The following is an 18,713-nucleotide window of genomic DNA, read 5'->3' on the forward strand; positions in this document are numbered from 1 at the left end:
TGTTCTTGGATCTAATGTGTGGCAGAAAAAAGAAGAGAGAAAAAAAAAAGAATCTTTATTGCATGTATTATTAATCAACGATCTCTTGTTAAATTAGCAAATTTCGACATAGAAGATGCTATTTGCGATCGATATTGAAAAACAGGGGAACCAGTTGTGGCCTTGTTCTGCATGAATATGTTTCCTGTTTTAAAGGCAGATCTTAAATCTTCAAGATTCTTGTGATTGGTTGATCTGTGTTGTGGATATCCATATCCCTTGTACTGATAATCTGATGGATTGAAAATCGGGATTTCTGATCGGATTCCAAATTCTCGTGTTGATGCGTTTGCGTTGGCTGTCAGACATTTTTCAATGATGGTTGCTTCCTCCTTGAGCTTGTTTCGGAGATCCTTCATTCGCCTTTGGATCCGATTCGATCTTTGAGATGTTTCTTGATTTGGTACTTGAATCTTTACATTTGTGTGGTAGTTTGTAGAAGGGATTGTGTTGCATTTGATGCAGGAAAAGCTGTTCAACTGTGAATCGAATGCTGCTCTTCTTTTAGTGTCGGATAAACAGAGATACGCCTGTCTCGTTGCCCAGAAAAAAACTGTCAGAATTCACATAATACTCGTGTCTCAAATCTTGATCTTTATTCACACATTGTGTGTGTGTGAGTGTACGGGCTTTATACGTAAAAATCGAATTCAGAACGAACATAGTAATCATAAGATACCCACCTCGGAAACAAGTTTGAATGCAGTTTCAGCATTGGAATGCTTATTTTTATCAGGATGCAGTTTTAAAGCTGCATCAAAACAAACACAATACTACGTATTAACAACAAAAAAACGGAGAAAAACTCGCGTCATGCATATAATCAAATACCTAGTTTATGGTACTGCTTCTTTATTACACACGCATCCGTATTTTCGTCAACCTGTGAAAAAAGCAAATGCAGCACGAAAAATGAACGAAACGAACAATACGAGAAAATCTGGCGCATTACAGAAAACGAGAAAAAAAAATGAAATCAAGAACTGGGAGAGAAGAAGAAAAACATACACTAAGCACAAGGTACCAGTTGATAAAGGGCGATTTCATGGCAAAAGGGTGGTGAAGATTTGCACAAGTGGTGGCGCGTGACAATAACTCACAAATCTCTGTTGCTAATTGGGATTTCTCTTGTTCTTTTCCTGCTGTCGTCATCATCATCATCATTCCCATTCATAGAGATATGAGAGAAAAATAGAAAATAAAAAAAATGTGATCTGAAGGGTGTAAAGCATATAAATTGATAATTAAATGTTATAAATGTAAATAAAACTCTTCAGATTTGAATAAATATTTATTTGCATTTAAGTAGTCAAAGTGGAGCGGTTAAGCAAAAATAGCTGGATTTTAGGGGATCTAAATTGAAATTCCAAGTGTGTGTTATTTTGAAAATGGATCAGTTGGGATGAGGTAAAAGAGTTGGCACGTGACATTCATATGAACAGTAAATATTTGTTTGATCCAGCAAAATTAGGAGCAATTGTGTAGTATTATTCTGATTAAAATAAATATATTATAATATTATAATATGTATAATGTTCGAGTCGAATTTCAGAATAATACAATTTATGGTCAGCACGCGACACAAATATACTTTTTAGTTGTCGAAAAATTTAGAAATAAAATATTTCATGTTCGATCGAAAATCGAATAAAAAGTATGCCGAATAAAGATGAAATTTTGTATTTCATTCAAACAATAATAGATACACTTTAACACTATTTAAAGCAGTATGATGTTGCATGTGAAAGCTTCAAATGTTTTAGTTGGAGGGTTTCATTCAAGCAGTTATTGCATGGCAACACACATTTTCTAAATTTTAATTAGCAACTTCATACTAAGATGGTCTTCTTGAATCTTGATTGGTCAACTGGTCTTGTTGATCAATCAACCTCATCATAGTCAATATCAAAATTTTCCAATGTTCGGTCGAGCCAATAATCGGACGCTTTCGACACTCTAAAACAACCTTCCAATCTTAACACCAAAAGCTACGAGTTGCGGGAAAAAAAAACCCAATGTGTTCAAATTTGACAAGCCAATATCCGTCGAAACCAAAGCATGTCAGGATTATTAAGCACGAAATACGAAGATGAAACCAGAGATAACGTAGTAATTTCGACAGTCTAAAACAACCTTCTAATCATAAAATACCAAACACTACCTATATATATGTATATAAATGTTCTGCTCCGAGGAAAAGGTCTTTCGAACTTACTTCGAGCACCAAGATTTTTTAAGACGCACCAAAACAAGGAGAGAGAAGGCTCTCAACAAAGACGCATCCATCGAGAACATAAGCCGAAGCTCCATCGACAACCATGTTCTTCAACGTCTTCTCATTCAGATTGTAAACGAGCAATATTTCCCCACCTTCACAAATCAGCACAATTTCCTCATCTCCAATGTAGCACAAAGGCTTAAACATAGACCATTCGTAACCGCAATCTATAGTGAACTTCGTCCAAGATTCTGCCAAACCGTACTCCTGCATAATCCAAATATCCGTCTTGTTATTATCCTGGTGAAGGCTTCTTCCAGCATCCGTTATACAAAGACATCCCCCAAGCACCACAAGCTGATAGCACCCGGAATCCATCGACACATCATTTGGAACAGGAATTTCATCGAACACCTCACGTGCCAAATCGAATGCAGCGATCACAGACCGATAATCCCCCTGTTTTTTACTAGGAGCCAACCAATGCACAGCTCCACTCACACAAGCACCGGTGCACCGTCTAGCAGAAGAAAGATCGTACGGAGAATTATCAACCCTCTTCCAAACACCCTTCTTCACGCAATAGACATCCACAAACGTATCGAAATTATCCGGGTAGTACTCGTCGGTATCATAGTAAGAAACGACGACAATCTTGTAATCATCGATCGAACCATCATAGCCGAATCCGTGCATGCTATGGCTTTCGGTCTTGTTCAAAGCTAGAGGCGGATCGGGTATTTTTTCCTTCTGCAGAGTAATCGGATTCACCAAAATCTTCTCACTTTTCTCGTTTAGTAGCAAAACGAGACCGTCGCACGAGCCTATAGCCTCTTCCCATTCATCAATCAGCTGGATCTTTCTCGAAACGGTGCCGTTTTTAACGTCGGAGATTGTGTGGATCGTGTTCAGTGCGGCGACGAGGAGGAGGTTTTGTTGGGGGTTGGTTTGGAGATTGAGGTGGGATTTGATGAATTCAGGGGTGGAGAGTATCTCGCGCCATAGCTTCGATAAGCACCTGAACCTGCCGACGGATTTTGCAGGGAGACGTGAGAAAATGTCGATCATGAGTTCTTCGGGAATCGCCATTGCCGCTCAGATTTCCCTAGGGTTTTTCTGAAAATTCACAGGGGTTTTTGAAAATTGAAGGCAGGACCTTTTTATATGATGTGCAAAGTATCCCCTGTGTGCTGGCGCAGCTTAATCTCTATGGGCTAAACTCTGTGATGGGCCTTTGCAGATTCATTATTTGCATTTTACGAAATAGAAATTGATACAAATTCAACCAAAATTTGTGGTGTAAATGAGCCGAGCTGGCTTCAAAAAAACTCGAGCTCAAGCTTTATAATAAAAATAAAAATTAATATTACGTAGAATTAGAAAAAAAAAATATAAATGAGCTGAGCTCGAGTTTGAGCTCGTCAAATTCAAGCTCGATGGATTCCAAGCTACTACGATATTTTCCGGATGCAGATAAATTGATTTGGGACATACTTAGCAGTTAACATAGTTACAAAAATTCCATTGTACTTGATCTTTAATCTAAAATCAATAATAAAATTAACAAATTTCATACATTTTACAGCAAGAAAAAAATCAAGAGTAGTTTCACATTTAACCACCATAACGATGTTTTAGCTGCAGTGGAGGCTCCTCTTCCATTATGCCTGCACCTTTATTCACTAAGTACTCACGGATTGTTGTTTTACGGTCACCGAGAAACGTATGATCGAGAAAGTTCTCATAAGCTGCTTCGCTAAGATTCTTTGCTGCCAATACACTGAACAAAACATTTTTTTTTCCGATTTGTCAGCTAAAGAGATTTGTCCGCTGAAAATTTCATTTAAACATACTTATAAACAGTACTAACCAGTGACGCAAATAAACGCGACATGGTAATATATCATCCAACCAAATCTTATGAATGCCGTATCTTCCATATCGTTGGAAGAGGGTTTCTTCGTTTCCTGTAAATATATATCCAGAAATTAGGCAATGAATGAAGTTCTCGTTTATTGATTTATGATAATGGGAATGAAAATTAAAAAAAAAAAGGAGAGTCAACAAATTTTTCTATGCTTGTGAAGAAATCACCTTTACATCTGTTCAGAAAGTACTCTTCGTCTGTATAACGGGCACATAGTACCTGCATTCAACGGTCAAGATCCAAAGTTTTCTCATGAAACCATTTATGGGATATTTAATTTCATTGACAAAAACGGAAAAATGGGTATCGTTTTGCTCACAGATGGAGTGGTGTAAAGCAGCCCATTAAATGTTTCCAGTGTCACCTAAAAAAAATAAAAAATAAAATAAAATTTGACATTAAGAACACTACAAGCAATATCTAATAGTAATGATTAATATGAAGAACAACTCACTGCTAAAAACCGGAATTCGTGCTCACGTTCAATAAAAGATGGTATCTAAAATTAAAAGGCAAAAAACCCCGTTAAGAAGATTAGATTATCGAGCTTGTGAAACAAAAATATTAAGAGCAAAGAAAAATGATTCTATATACCTCTGATCTCTGTATCTCGAAAGTGGTAACTACAAGGGTTTCACTTTCACATGGTTCGACGCTCAAACTTGATATCTCCTGCTCGGTAATTTATGGCATCAGTAACTAAAACTAAAATAGTTAATTTTGTCACATATTTATGTTGTCGAACTCGAGATTTGATTAAAGAAAAGCAAAAAAGGAAGAAGTCTGCTAAATACAACTAAATTAGATACCGACAAAATTTCAGAAGTCGAATTTAATTCGGTTGTCTTTTCCTAATTCTATTTCTGAACATTCCAAGTTATAGGCGTAAAACGGTTGATCAATATTTTCAAAGCCATAAATTAATTTCTTTTCTCCAATCTTTCGCCGGTTATCAATCAACACGTGGCATTCCGCAACTATATACGATAGATAACGGTCACGTTCGTACAAGTTTCAATGACAATTCCGCCAAAATTGAAATAGAACACAGTCGATGAGATCGAGTAAAGACGCATAATTCGGCCAACGTGACCCTTAAATATGATCGATTGGCTTAATATACTATGCATGCTTAGCTTCAAATCTTAGCCTTGAACAAGTTTCTTCATAACATAATATGAAGGTATTAGCAGAAAAAAAGAAAAAAAAAAAGAAAAATACCTTGGTTTCAGGGTTAGCTATACCACGCTCGAAGAAAATAGGAGCAACATGAGCAAACACTCTTCGAAATCCATTCAATTTTGCTACTCTAAAGTTTATCAAATCTGGAAACGTACTCCGAGCACTCGTCTCTGCAAAACCATCTCAAAACCATTTAATTGAAAAAAAAAATGAACGATCAAAATTAAGAAACGCAGCAAAATTTACTGGCATTATTTATTTCGCATCAATTAATGAATAGAATTGGGTGATCGTACGAACCGGAGAGAAGAGAACCGAAGCCGCAGACGGAAACCAGTCCATCGGGGGAGACGATTCGATCAAAATCGGACTCGATTTTGAGCTCGAAAGGTAATGTATCCTGCGGGAGAGGCGTCGGCCGCCAAGGAGAGTCTCCGATGGCCATTGCTGAGCGACGCCGTCGGCGGTGGAGGTGTGGCGGAGAGGGCGAGGAGAGAGGAGAGGGTTTTAAAGGGGGGAGGCACGTGGAGGGCACGTGGTAAGAAGAACAGTGAGAAGCACGTGGAAGATGTGCAAAATGAGGAGCTTTTGTAAAGCTCATTGGAATCATACTCAAATGTAGCAGAACAGCTGATTGATTTTGATGAGACGCAGCCTTGTATGAACAGTTAAGAAACGTGTTTATCCGGTTATTTATGAGTCGTGTTTTCAATTTAATTTAAGGGTCAATTACACCCACGCCCCTAAGGTATGCTTAAATAACTTTAAGGTCCCTGTGGTATCGATAATTACACTCGCCCTCTTCAAAACGTAGTTATAAACTCTAATGGGATAATGCATTGGATAAGTTATTACGATAGAGTTCTAACGGACTATTGGTTTCAGGAAGTGGTGGGGACAACAAAGAGTTATGGGTGATTTAAAAAATATTGGGGGAGCCATGTCACCCCATAACTCTATATTATCTCCACCACTAGCTAAAAGTAATAGTCCATTAGAACTCTATCGGAATAATGTATCCAATGCATTATCCCGTTAGAGTTTCTAACTACGTTTCAGGGGGTGAGTGTAATTATGGATACCATAGGGACCTTAAAATTATTTACCCTTAATTTAATTATAAGTTGATCCCACTACGAGTCTACGACCAATCAGCCTCAGGTGTTGGTTTTATAAATTCTAACTTTTCTAATAATCAAATCATAATTAATTGCATTTTTAATTTGGTGACTGTCAAATTTTGAATCTTATTATTGTACTTGACTAGACTGAAAATTAGACGAATCAAATCAAATCAAATCGAAACGAACACTTTATGATTTTTTTTAAGGTTCAAAACTAATTCCTATGGACCTATTATATTTTGAAAATTTCAAAGAAAAAACAGAAAAAAACAAAATTTATCGAAATCACCTAATTCGAAAATTCAAGTTCAATTTCCATTTCTATGTCTCACACATTCAATTTAATTATGCATGAAAAATTGTTTGATCTCATTGTTCAATTCATTCATGAAACAATTTTTGATTTAGGTAAATTACAACCGCCCCCTTGAGGTATGGTCTAATTACAAAAAAACCCTCATTTTTTCATAATTACATTCATCCCCTTGAAATTTGTATACTTCTTACATAACACCCTTTTGTTTTGTAGGAGATGGATCTAAGGAATTGACAAACTGTAGGGGTCTGAATGTAATTTCTAAAAAATAAGAGTTTTTTCGTAACTTGGCTTTACCTCAGGGAGGTAGTTGTAATTTACCCCTCATTTTTCCATAATTACATCCATCCCTTGAAATTTGTATATTTCTTACATTAACACCCTTTTGTAGGGAGGTGGATATAAGAAAGTTACAAACTACAGGGATCTGGATGTAATTTCAAAAAAAAAGTGAGTTTTTTCATAAATTGACTTTACATCAAGGAGGGGGTTGTAATTTACCCAATTTTTTAAAAATCAAAATACAAAAATTACGAAATCCACCACATTGGAATAAAATTGCGTCGAAGAATCGAAACGAGACTTTAGAGTACATCTAAATGGACCCTAAAGTCATTTTCTTGTACACATCAAGAAAGCCAAACGAGACTTAACTTCACACACCAGAATCAATCTATCATTACCACAAAAAGAAATAAAACATGCATCAAATCTAAATATAGCTTCTCCTACTATAATTCATGCATGCACCAATTTCCAAATCGAGACCCTTTTCCACGAATTAAACAAGGGGCAAATATTCAAATACGAAATACGAAATATGATATATATTTATTTTCATATGTTCGATAAACTGAGGTCATTAATCAATGTCCACAAAGAATAATCTCCCCTTGCAGAAATATAAACAAGAACTGTATATCGTTACTATACCTTCCCAATAAATCGATAGGGCCTTTATTCATCACCGTAGCTTTCTTCGTCTTGATGTGGTACTTCGTCTCCTATATGAGTTAATAATAATAATAATACTATACAACAATTTAATCTTGTTTTGAATAGAAAAACCGCCAATTTACGAGAGTATATTGGCCAACGAGCTTTAATGGAAAACTTGAGGTGATGCATAGTATTCGCTTTCGTTAAACACGGGTCTTAAATCTTCTTTGCACATAAAATCCAAAGGAAATGAAACAAGATGCCCCTTGACAGATTTTAATCTTTCCATTGGGTCTGTGCCTGTAATATCTCCATCTTTGTAACTCTCTAATTTGTTTGGGGCAATTCCTAAATCTGTAGTGGTATGGCCCGTTTTCTCTCTCCAGAAGCTCATGCATTGTCGGAGTGAAACCCTGATATGAAAATGCAATTAAATGGATTAAATAACAGAGGCATGAATGTAAGAACAAGTGAAGATATAGTGGCTTAGGCAGGCATACCTCGTATGAATCAGATCGTTCGGTATACAAGAAAACACGTCTTGGTAGATCGTAGTATTTGTCTGTAAATTTACAAATTAGATCCAGGAATAGTTAAATTCGATTATGAATAGCTGTACGCTAATACTTACCTTTGCGGTTGCCATCCATATATCCTTATAGGTTGAATCAATCACTGGGTCTCTTATTTGATTAACCTAACATAGAAAAAAAAATGTGTCAAAGAATGAAAAGAATCCATTTTCAGTGTATTTTGTCTCGCGGATTAGCAACATCTTTTTTAATACATACACCGCTATATAACTTTGTGAAACGATTAAATTTAACCTCTCCGGCATGAAGACCAATGTGTTCAGACCAAAGGGAAAGGCGAAGACTCATTGCAAATTTTCCAGCTTTCCAAGATTTGCCCCCTATCGATGAATGAACAAATTCTCTGTCTTCGATAAGTACTCCAATCTGAAAATTTAATATCTAGTTACAACCAGCGAAAACAGTACTAAGGGTGGGATATGCTGATAAGTATTGGAGAAAATCGTTAGGGAAATAAAGATAAACACAAGCCTTACGACCAAATGGATAGAAGCCTACTCCAAACTTAGGGTCAGAATTAATGGATGTGTCACTTCCTAGTTATCATACTAAGGCCTCGTTTGGTTGGGGAGATTAGCCATGATTAACTAAATAATGGGACTTTGTTTGATGTTTGGTATCCCCAATAACTTGCCGGATCGACCCGCAAATATTATGTTATCATGCCTTATCTTGCTTTTTAGGCATGTTTTTTTTTTATCTTCCAAGATTCAATAATATAATTGGGTTTCATTACATTATTTAATTTTATCTTGGCTAATCTTATCTTGGCAACCAAACGAGGCCTAAAAGAAAAAGGTATAAACAAGAAAACATAATCCTTCAATACTAGAAATAGTAATTCCAGTTCCCGGCTTGAAACGACAGGGGCAACCAACCTTTACCTTAATTAGAGAGATCAAAATACGAATGCGTCGCTACCCATTCTCAAATAACAGATATGACATTCTTTTGTTAAAAGAATTTAAAGAAGTACCATTTAGAAATTAAATCATACCTCAGAATCTCTCGACCCCAGTAGACTTCTGTCGTTAATATTAGCAGAGCCAATCAATGTAGTGCGGTCATCAATAATCATGATCTTGCTATGAACGTATACCTGTGGAAATATACTAACATAAGCTCACAACACATCCAACAAAAAGTCAGTTATTATTGTAGCAGATATCAGAAGAGATGAATGATTGCTTTCTCATAGAACATACTTCACAGTTCTGGCAGATTAGTTCACTAAAGCAGAATTAAGAAGTCTTATAAACTGAAAACGGAGTGGACCGAAGGAAGGCTATGACTCAAGAACTGGATATCCATGATCAAGGAAGAGCAGGTGTACCTGACTAGAAGCAACAGGACCCCCATCATAAAGTCTGCCGTAAGTTCTCAGTCCATAAAAAGATATATAATCATGCATTTTAGGGCCAATGAGGTTATAGAGATTATGCAGAATTGAGTTATGTCCTCTGCATATTGTCCGATATTGCCAATGCATAATGGCTCTCACAGATGCAGCACCAGAGTCATCCACACCACCCTATCAACATTCAACAGAGTGATAAACATAAATAATTATCTTCGACAGAACACAGATACGGCCTAGAAGGAAATTTTGATACCTGGAAGCCCGGTAGAAGAGGTATGACAATAATAACTCTGAAACACTTCTTTTCATTGTGAGCTCGCATAATACGCCTATAAATTGCTTCTAAAACACGATTTTGAATAATTTCATCTCCTGATAGACCAGAGATGAAGAATTGATTCTGGAAACAAATTTAAAAAGAAATGTCAGATAGTAGTTTTCTATGCCGAGAACTTCAAATGCAAAAGCAACAGTGAGGATAAAGATACCAATACATAGTTCATGAATAACCCATACAAACGCCTAGAATCACATATTTGTTTTCTGTGCGATTATTTTTTCTATAAAATAAGGGAAGATATCCAAATAGAGACTATCTTAAAGGTACTAAAGACTATATTTCGGTGAAATTGTCAATAATATGAATAACTGAAATTAGAAAGTATGAGGTTAAAAAAAATTACAGACCTCAATATAGACATAATGCTCTGCTCTGTCAATAAGTGAACAGTAAGCACTGTGAATACTTTCTTCATTCTGGCTAGTACCTGCTGACCACTGGCTGACACTTCTTATAATCTGTGAACCACAGGTATAATCAGATAGAAACAAATATTGCAAATAGAACACATCAATTATCAGAGCATCCTTAATGAAACAACTACATAGTAAGCACATGACAAAAATCAAGAACACGTTTGAATCTCACTACAAGTAAATAACCTACAAGTTGATAGTGATATTTTGCGTGATTTAGTAGGAAAGAAGAGAGTTTATTGAGCAACAGGCGTTCCAACACGACCACGCCATTTATTGATGGACCATTGGCCACTCATTAAATCACTTGAAACTTTCCTCTTATTTACTAATAAGTGGGAGAGAATGATTGAGCAACTATATGCCTAATGATCAGGAACTGAAAGAACATTCTCACAGTGAGCACAAAATTGTGGAGACATTCTCGAACATCATTAGCCATGTATAAATAATGCGCATGGAACTAAATATATAGTTTCTATATGAAATGTACATGCCAAAGTTTCGTTCAAGAAATAAAACAATACAGTAGCTTTACTAGGGATGCAAATCTCCATATTCTTTCATTGTTAAATGGACTTCTTTGGATATTAGCAGCAGAGAGCATGTTCTTTATGTATAAGTGGCATAACTAAAGCTTTAGATTAAATCGGTAGCACACAACTAGATACAAAGGGTGGCTACATATCAGACACTTGAAAAGGATGGCAGAGTGCCACGACAAAGATCTTATGCTATGCAAGAAGAAACTCACCTGACAGCAACACGAAACACGAGGACCGACCTGCCCCATTTCATCGGCGGAAGCAACTTGATCACCTCTTTCCTGTATTTCCCACCATTCCTTCTCTGAAACTTCTAACCCAGTCTGCTTCATGTGGGACATCTCGCTCTGGAGATCCAATGTGTCGTGATCATCCACAAAACCCCTCATAGGCATATCCGGGATTAATGGTTCAATCTTGCCTTTTCCGAAAAAGAACGGATTCCTGCTAAGCCTGCTTGTCTGACCATGAAGGTCGTGCAGTGGGTTAAACCCATTTAATTTTGGTTCTATCTTTACAGCATCTGGCCCATCAGCCTCTTGAGGGATAAGCAATGGGACATCTTGAAATGATGATAGAGAGGAAAAGGAGTCATTTCTTCTGACGTCTTTATGATTTCCATAGTCACTGTTTTCACCAGACTCTATCTCTTTGTTTTTTCCCATGTAATGAGGAATAACCATGTGGTGCTGAGGCAAGAGCAGTGGAATTGCTTGTTCATTTGGAGCTTTATTTCTCTGCCAGATGATAAAAACAAAAGGAAATCACAATAAATTCTACAGACAAATAGTTTATATATTTCAACAAGAAAAAGATCCAACCTTTGCATAGTTCCACCGCTGTACAAAATGTCTGGCTACGTCACGGCAAGGTGGCCCCCAAAGGGCACAGTGGACATCATGCCAAGGCATGCGTGGATATTTCAGTCGATCTAATTCATCCTTCATTGTATCCTCCCAGGAATTTGGTTCCGATTCCCTGAGATTTTTTTATTATGATAAACATTTTACATTTGTTTAAAATGAAGAAATTCAATTCCAAATATAAGACAATGAGAATGACAAAGAAGCAAAGTCCTAGTTGCTTTTCAATAGGAAAGTCAAAAGATTGTTATTTTAGAAGATAAAACAAGTGGCACGTTTTCCAAACATGTTAACAACCATTGTACAGAGACGCATGGTCCTCTAATTTGCAACAGTAGAAATCCATTCAACCGAATCAAAGTTAGATCATACCTTGGATTGTAATAATCCTTGCCAGGCCATATTTGAGATGGATGATCTCCCACTTTGTGTTCACCAGAGTCATAACGACCAAAGCACAAATCAAGCCCTCCCAAAAAACATATCTGGTGGTCCACAATAACAATTTTCTCATGGTGGGACCTATGGAAGAGAATAGGCAATATAAGCATCTATGAAGCTCAGTTTAATAGAAAGGGGTAACAATCGAGATACGAAGAAGTTTCTCATTTATGGTGGAAGCATACCATAGATAAACACCAGAAGAAAAATGGTCCGGATATCGAAGTACTCTGATATTCTCATGAATGCCTAGAAGCTTTCTCTTGCTGTAGACACTATTAATTTTGAGAGCTAGGGCAACCTCTTTGTATAGAAGAATGTATACCTGGATAAATCCAAACCACCACACATCCAAGTGAATCATAAAGAAAACTCACAGAAAGAATAAGAGAACACCACAACAAATTGGTAAAAATGATTTCAGAAAATAGATGACGAATGACAGACAGCACGAATAACTGGAGAAATGAAGAGAGAATGACACAGGTTTGGAACTGTAAAGATGATGTGTTACAGTGGGCAACCACTCAATCTCTTTCTCTTTCTTACAAACACCCTTTCCAACTTTTTGTGCAATCACATTCATCTACATTCTTAAATATTGTAACATATTATCTTTCAACTGAACATTTAAAATATTCGAGAATAAAAATCTATACATAATTAAGTACATCCCTTGAGTAAGGAAATATTGCTTCTGTACTTGATTGTTTTGAGGCCAAAAAATAAACCAACATTACAACCAAAGGTATATTGCCTTCGTAACCAAAAATACAGATTTTATGCAACTTTAGATGTATAAGGATGCACCTCATACATGCTACTTCTGTCCTTATTACGACACTCAGATGCATTTCATTGTTTGGTCAATTAGTAAATAGGCAACTGTCGTCCTCAAAATTAAAATGATGTACTCCAGAGAACATTTGTTACACTACTTGACCTACCTGAACACCTTGCTTGGCTTTAGATTCCAGTAGAGAATCAAGCCGAGAGGATGCATGAGCATGAAATGGACGCCGCAGATATAGTTCTGGGCACAACCACCACCCACATATGAATATCTGCATCAAGCATCTCGTAATTTACCGGGAGAACATGAAATACTCGAGAATTTGTAATAGTACTCATGAAAAATAAAGTGTTAGACAACCAAACCTCAGACTTTGCTTCTTCAATGGCCAAACCAATAGCTTCAAATGCAGCACTACCATCGACAAACCACTGAGCTTGACTTCCATCTTCAATCAGACCCCGCGGAGGAGCAAATGAGCCAAAGCGATGGGGGTGACACCAACCTTCAGGTGGTCGAAGACCAGCATCATTGATTGCGACAACCCAATCTTTTACTTTGGCATTGCTTTTGGTTCTAAGCTTTATGCTCCTAGTCCCACAAGTCACCTAAAATAGATTACATTAACTCCTAGAAGAAAAATTTTGTAATTTACCAAGCGAAAATTTTAGTTTCTTCAAAAATAAACAGTCATAATTGGGTGAAAACATTTTCATATGACAGCAAAATCCTGCCTATTACTCGTATCGCTAGATAAAGACTTATGACCACCTATGTGATACTTAAGTAGCCTAGCACATTCCTTTAGGCTCAAACTTCTAACACCTATCTCACGTAAATTACAAACAGTGTGGAAGAAGTAAAATTACACAATCTTAAGGTGAATCCACTACAAATTGAGGCTTCAGGGCAACCAATACTCATGGTAGAAGCAAAAATTTATCAGATAAAGGAGTAGCAAACATCTAACTACTGTTAGCTACACAATTGGCAATTTCTTTCTGTCTAGCAGTGCAAAATTCATCTGCATACTTACTCTAAAATAATGCCGTAAGGGATTGTGATCGTGAACTTCTTTTGCCAAGGATACTCTACCTTCTCCGTTACCGTCCGAGGCAGGTAGAACATCAAAAACAACAATGTCTAGAGGCTTCGGATCAAAAGGGTCCTTAAGAAAAGCCAAGAATCCGGGTTTCAGTACAGCCCAAACCTGCAGATCATCCAAATCCCTACCAGATAAATATTGCTTACAAGTTAAAGAATCAGTACATCACGGAGTAGATAGTAAACAAGAAACGATCTAACCTTTTGCCAATTGTCCCTGCAGCAACATAACCACTGGCATGAACAACATCTTCGATCTTCGGCATTATCCAATATTTTTGGTAAATGCTTCACCATAATGTAATCTTCCTTAAGTTTAGGACCATATTCTGGTGCAAAAGATAACTTGGAAACTTCCAAAAACTTGCAAACCTGCATGTAGAGAATTTTTTCACAACGCAAGGAAAGGAAAGAAAAGGTTACCAGTGATAGAGATAGAAAACAGGAAATTACTTCAACAAATTATCCACATACATATTTTGTTAGCAACACTGAATTTAGTTGTTTAAGGTATAAATAGAAGTTCCGAAAAGCAAATTGAGGAAATAATATCAAATCACATGATTAACAACATGATGCCTGAGACATTGCCTTATATTTAAATTCCAAGTATAGGTTTTACACAGTATGTGGTTACTGGCTTTCTGCCTGATGAAGAAGTTCTCAGCAATAGGCCTAGAGAACAGGACATTTAGTTGGGAGAATTTATTCACATAAAATAACAGCCAATGACACGATTACATCATTAACACAATGATGCCTGAAACACTGCCGTACAATTAAAGCCTCAGTAAAGATTTTGCACAGTATGAAGTTATAGGCTTTCATGCTTTGGCTGAGAAAAGTGTTTGTTAGCAAAAATTCTGCAAATATCCCATACCCCGTCCCCACACTAGGTCCTTACTGCTCCCATCCCAATACTGAGCTCTGCCAATCACAGCAGAAATCTCATCAAAAGGAAATGTTCAGATATCAACACAAATACAAGTTTTAGCAGGTCGAGGAGAATACTCTAAGTCTGACCTCTTGGGAATTCACAATATCAATATTGCTCAGAAAGTGATTTAGATATCCCTGCATCGCTCCTTTTGCTCGGTCCGACATTGAATGCTGCCTCCCAAGGGCAGGCCGGATGATTGGGAGAGCGGCACTTGATGGGACATCTCTGAACAAAAAATCTCCTGTAAGATATTTAACTATTACAAAAGCAATCGACTAATTTCACTCTTTTTGAATATCTAAACAAGTTAGACTTGACTAATGTGCACCTGTTTCTAGCACTTCCATCACCGCGTAAAGGAACAGTCTCGTCATCTGGCTCTTCATCATATTGCATAGCGGTTGCTTGATCTCCTATTCCTAAATTTTGGAGCCACTCTTTAACCTTTGGAAAAGTGAAAGTCAATATATTAATGATTGGCACACATTGTTGTTCAAGAAAGATTATAAAATCTGAGGACTTCGAAGTCATATATGTATGTTAGAAGTAGATGAAAATACCTGCTCTTGTTTTTCATGCATCTCCTCAATAAATTTTCGCTTCTTCAGGGCAAAGTGTAAATAAAAAACTTGAGAAGCTTTCTTCACTAAGTCCCACTTGAACTGAGAGGAAATTGAGTAATAATCAGCACTTTAGACAATAAAAGTGTGATCCATAAGGTTGATAAAATGAAACGAAAAGCCAGAATTCATAATATATGTGAGGTATACTCCAGTCATTGATTACAAAGCAAAAAGTGAATGATACCTAACACTAAACAATGGCAGGAATACTAGAATCTAATTGATGGCAAGGTCCCTTATCTTTTGGCAACCCGACGTAACTAGCAAATTGATGCTACTCAACTATAACCAGAAGTTCTAGAAATTGATGCTTGGTTGGTCCTGCATCAAAATGAGTGGAGTTTTCATTGAATTTAATTTACCATTTCACTTTCATCTACTAAACCATGACACCAAAACGGATTTCTAATGAGTAACAGTTGAGAAATTCCACAAAACTCAAACCAAGAACAACAATCGTAATTTTGCATCTTCGGCGAATCAAAGTCCATTCAATCACGTAGCCAAAGGAAACCAGAAAAAAACAAATCCCTCTTTTCAAATTTCAACTCCATAAATACCAAATACGACCTCTTAGAAGTGTGCCATCAAATCTTTCAGCAGTTCAAATTCATCAAAAGGAACACAAAGTTATCATGTAAAAGAAACTCACAGTACAATTAATCACGATCTATCACCACTATTTGCAGGAAATTAAATACACAACTTACTCTACCCCTAAAATATTCCTAAATTCCACACCTAGATAGGCACAAAATCTCATCTAGTACACCAGAGGAAGAATAATTACTCACATGTTTGTATTGCACTTCAATCGTGTAAGTCAGTAGCATAGGACTAATATCGCCGGCGTCGGGCCGCGAAACTTGAACAATAGTAGCTTTAGGCAACTCGTAAAAAATCCGAGGCGACTCGCCGCCCGGAAAATTATGGTGATGAAACGAAAAGAAGGACGAAGCCATCGACGGAAAATCCGACGGCGCCGCCTCCGCCTCCGCCTCCGATTGCATTTGGACGTACTTGGGCCCTCCTCCGATCATCAATTGCTCCGTCGATGCCATATATACACACTAAAATAAACAATAAAAAATATGAATAATTATACAATTCCGATGAGATCTAAACTCTGATGATAGAGGGAAGGAGAAGAAGAGAATCGGATTTGAAATTGGATTTTGATTTTGATTTGAACATTATTTTGATTTTCGATGGGGTTATGGTTATGGACAATAATTAGGATTAATATAGGGATTTGCAGCTAAGACTTGTGTTTAGTATTTAGTGTTTATAGTTAACGTTCGTTGATTGTGAGTGCAAGTATGCAACCAATTAGTCACGTTGAATTATCGTACCTTGTCGATTAATTTATGTAAATAAAATTATTTTACCTTCAAATTATTTTATCCAAGATAGCATATACAGTAGAATCGATAAATTAATATTCCATAAATTAATAATCTCGCTTAAATAATATTTTTTCTCGATCTCGATTCGGTGACAGCGTGCTAAATTAATAATTCGCTAAATTTATAAATACACATTCGAAAATTTTAAGAAGTCGCAGCTAATATATAAATTAATAATGCATAAATTAAATTATATAGTACAATACATCTTTATAGATCTACGAAACCTTAATAAAATATAATTTAATTGTTGCGGTTTCTTGATGAAATTTACATTACAATCAATCTCGTCCTTCACTTTTCTTAATATGATTTTTCTCATAATTCAACATAAAATTATTCAATATCATTGTTGTTTTAAGAGCTTCCGTTCGAGAAACGGGTTCTATAATACATTGAACTAATGGTACAATGTATAATACATACGTAAAAAAATAAAATAAAAATATATTTATTGAAAATAATAATAACAATAATTTAATAAATTAATAAGTTATTATTTAGTATATAAATTAATAATTATTAATTTATTAATAAATTAATATTTTGCTAAATTAATAGGATTTTAATGTTCTTGATTGTATTAATTTATAAAGATTTAACTGTACAATATAATTTGCATGAAGCGAAGAGGTTTAACTTTGTTAAACGCATCAACACCGCCCGTTAATCTAATGTATTTTGTATGTAATTTGCATGAACCAAAGAGGTTACTTTGTAAAGTCATCACCACCGTTCATCATATTTTAACTAAGATTAGAGAGTCATGTTTGCTAAAACATAAAGTTTGACTCGCATACCATGTCATTCAGAAGAACTTCCTTACCGTTGTTCTTCAACACCGGTTCACGACTTGAACATTCCAACTATTTGATCCAATTGGAAGAACTCCTTTACCGACTTGAACCTTCGAACTAATTCATCCAGTTTGATGAACTCCCTTACCGTTGTCCTCCAACACCGTGCAAGTGTAAAAATGGGCGGCCTTCCACAACCGGCTCAGAAGATAAGTTTGGTGGTCCACAATAATCACAAAAGCCTCTCGAGCTCACACAATCTACACTCGTACAGTCATTGTGATCGAAGAAGACCACAATGACTGTAATTTCTCTTATTGCATCTGCAGTGCAGTGCAGATTGTTATTGTAATACGCAGTTTTTCTCACAATTATTTTAGCAATCCCTGCAATTGTTCATAACTCAAGTGAAATGTATACTAGTTGTAGAAATGAGAAAAAAATCGAGAAATCGAGAAACTGATCCGGAAACCGAAAAAATCGAACCAAATTGCACCAAACCAAAACATAAACCACATACTTGATTTTCAATTTTCTGTGAACCGAAAATTTTGGTTCATATTCAAATTTTGGGTTTTGATATATATGGAAATAAGTTCAAGGTTTAACCCAAACTATTTAGGTTCATGCAATGAATGAACTTGATAGCCATAAAATGGCCCACAACCATTTGATAGTCATATAATGGCCCACAACCACTATAAAGAAAAACATATATTGAGTACAAAGAAAGGAAACGATTAAGCA

The 18,713-nt window shown here is 36.2% G+C and overlaps 4 protein-coding genes across 6 annotated transcripts; all 4 read right to left on the reverse strand.

Moving 5' to 3' along the window:
- Window positions 1–39: 39 nt before the first annotated feature.
- LOC105960930 (Chaperone DnaJ-domain superfamily protein) lies at window positions 40–1,331 on the reverse strand. Its single transcript, XM_012985147.2, has 4 exons — window positions 1,048–1,331; window positions 871–922; window positions 723–790; window positions 40–569 (listed from the first exon to the last, which is right to left on the reverse strand). The coding sequence occupies exons 1-4, from the start codon at window positions 1,207–1,209 to the stop codon at window positions 75–77; spliced, it is 777 nt and encodes a 258-aa protein (XP_012840601.2). The 5' UTR covers window positions 1,210–1,331; the 3' UTR covers window positions 40–74.
- Window positions 1,048–3,432, reverse strand: LOC105960909 (F-box/kelch-repeat protein At3g06240). 2 transcript variants are annotated; one of them, XM_088814319.1, is made up of 2 exons: window positions 2,255–3,432; window positions 1,048–1,181 (listed from the first exon to the last, which is right to left on the reverse strand). In XM_088814319.1, exon 1 carries the CDS (start codon window positions 3,344–3,346, stop codon window positions 2,273–2,275), a length of 1,074 nt encoding a protein of 357 aa, XP_088670445.1. In that variant the 5' UTR covers window positions 3,347–3,432; the 3' UTR covers window positions 1,048–1,181; window positions 2,255–2,272. The 2 variants fall into 2 exon arrangements, with proteins under 2 accessions (XP_088670445.1, XP_012840578.2); XM_012985124.2 differs by having other exon boundaries at window positions 1,049–1,178.
- A 284-nt stretch (window positions 3,433–3,716) lies between these two features.
- Window positions 3,717–6,027, reverse strand: LOC105960920 (uncharacterized). The gene is made up of 8 exons (XM_012985135.2): window positions 5,667–6,027; window positions 5,406–5,536; window positions 4,779–4,856; window positions 4,639–4,683; window positions 4,504–4,548; window positions 4,352–4,403; window positions 4,128–4,224; window positions 3,717–4,037 (listed from the first exon to the last, which is right to left on the reverse strand). Exons 1-8 carry the CDS (start codon window positions 5,974–5,976, stop codon window positions 3,872–3,874), a joined length of 924 nt encoding a protein of 307 aa, XP_012840589.1. The 5' UTR covers window positions 5,977–6,027; the 3' UTR covers window positions 3,717–3,871.
- A 1,578-nt stretch (window positions 6,028–7,605) lies between these two features.
- PLDP1 (phospholipase D P1) lies at window positions 7,606–17,103 on the reverse strand. Of its 2 annotated transcripts, none has more exons than XM_012985158.2 (20): window positions 16,558–17,103; window positions 15,701–15,802; window positions 15,469–15,584; window positions 15,224–15,365; window positions 14,402–14,572; window positions 14,133–14,306; window positions 13,462–13,704; window positions 13,251–13,367; window positions 12,489–12,628; window positions 12,235–12,384; window positions 11,821–11,977; window positions 11,209–11,736; window positions 10,386–10,496; window positions 9,952–10,098; window positions 9,672–9,869; window positions 9,336–9,437; window positions 8,573–8,704; window positions 8,377–8,442; window positions 8,246–8,307; window positions 7,606–8,158 (listed from the first exon to the last, which is right to left on the reverse strand). In XM_012985158.2, exons 1-20 carry the CDS (start codon window positions 16,822–16,824, stop codon window positions 7,909–7,911), a joined length of 3,375 nt encoding a protein of 1,124 aa, XP_012840612.2. In that variant the 5' UTR covers window positions 16,825–17,103; the 3' UTR covers window positions 7,606–7,908. The 2 variants fall into 2 exon arrangements, with proteins under 2 accessions (XP_012840612.2, XP_088670786.1); XM_088814660.1 differs by having other exon boundaries at window positions 15,224–15,381; window positions 16,558–17,078.
- Window positions 17,104–18,713: the final 1,610 nt, after the last annotated feature.

Source organism: Erythranthe guttata, chromosome 14 (genome assembly GCF_056151865.1).
Source record: "Erythranthe guttata isolate IM_541 chromosome 14, IM_541, whole genome shotgun sequence".
Taxonomy (NCBI): Eukaryota; Viridiplantae; Streptophyta; class Magnoliopsida; order Lamiales; family Phrymaceae; genus Erythranthe; species Erythranthe guttata.

Coding starts and splice junctions, on each gene's coding strand:
- LOC105960909 (XM_088814319.1), bottom strand. CDS start 3,346: ATGGCGATTCCCGAAGAACTCATGATCGACATTTTCTCACGTCTCCCT.
- PLDP1 (XM_012985158.2), bottom strand. CDS start 16,824: ATGGCATCGACGGAGCAATTGATGATCGGAGGAGGGCCCAAGTACGTC. Junction 10,497..11,208: donor GTGTTTCGTGTTGCTGTCAG/GTGAGTTTCTTC, acceptor TGTGGTTCACAG/ATTATAAGAAGTGTCAGCCA. Junction 8,443..8,572: donor TTGGTCTTCATGCCGGAGAG/GTTAAATTTAAT, acceptor TTTCTATGTTAG/GTTAATCAAATAAGAGACCC.
- LOC105960920 (XM_012985135.2), bottom strand. CDS start 5,976: ATGATTCCAATGAGCTTTACAAAAGCTCCTCATTTTGCACATCTTCCA. Junction 5,537..5,666: donor CTTCGGTTCTCTTCTCTCCG/GTTCGTACGATC, acceptor ATGGTTTTGCAG/AGACGAGTGCTCGGAGTACG. Junction 4,549..4,638: donor ACGAATTCCGGTTTTTAGCA/GTGAGTTGTTCT, acceptor TATTTTTTTTAG/GTGACACTGGAAACATTTAA.
- LOC105960930 (XM_012985147.2), bottom strand. CDS start 1,209: ATGGGAATGATGATGATGATGACGACAGCAGGAAAAGAACAAGAGAAA. Junction 923..1,047: donor ACTGGTACCTTGTGCTTAGT/GTATGTTTTTCT, acceptor CTTTTTTCACAG/GTTGACGAAAATACGGATGC. Junction 791..870: donor GAAGCAGTACCATAAACTAG/GTATTTGATTAT, acceptor GTTTTGATGCAG/CTTTAAAACTGCATCCTGAT.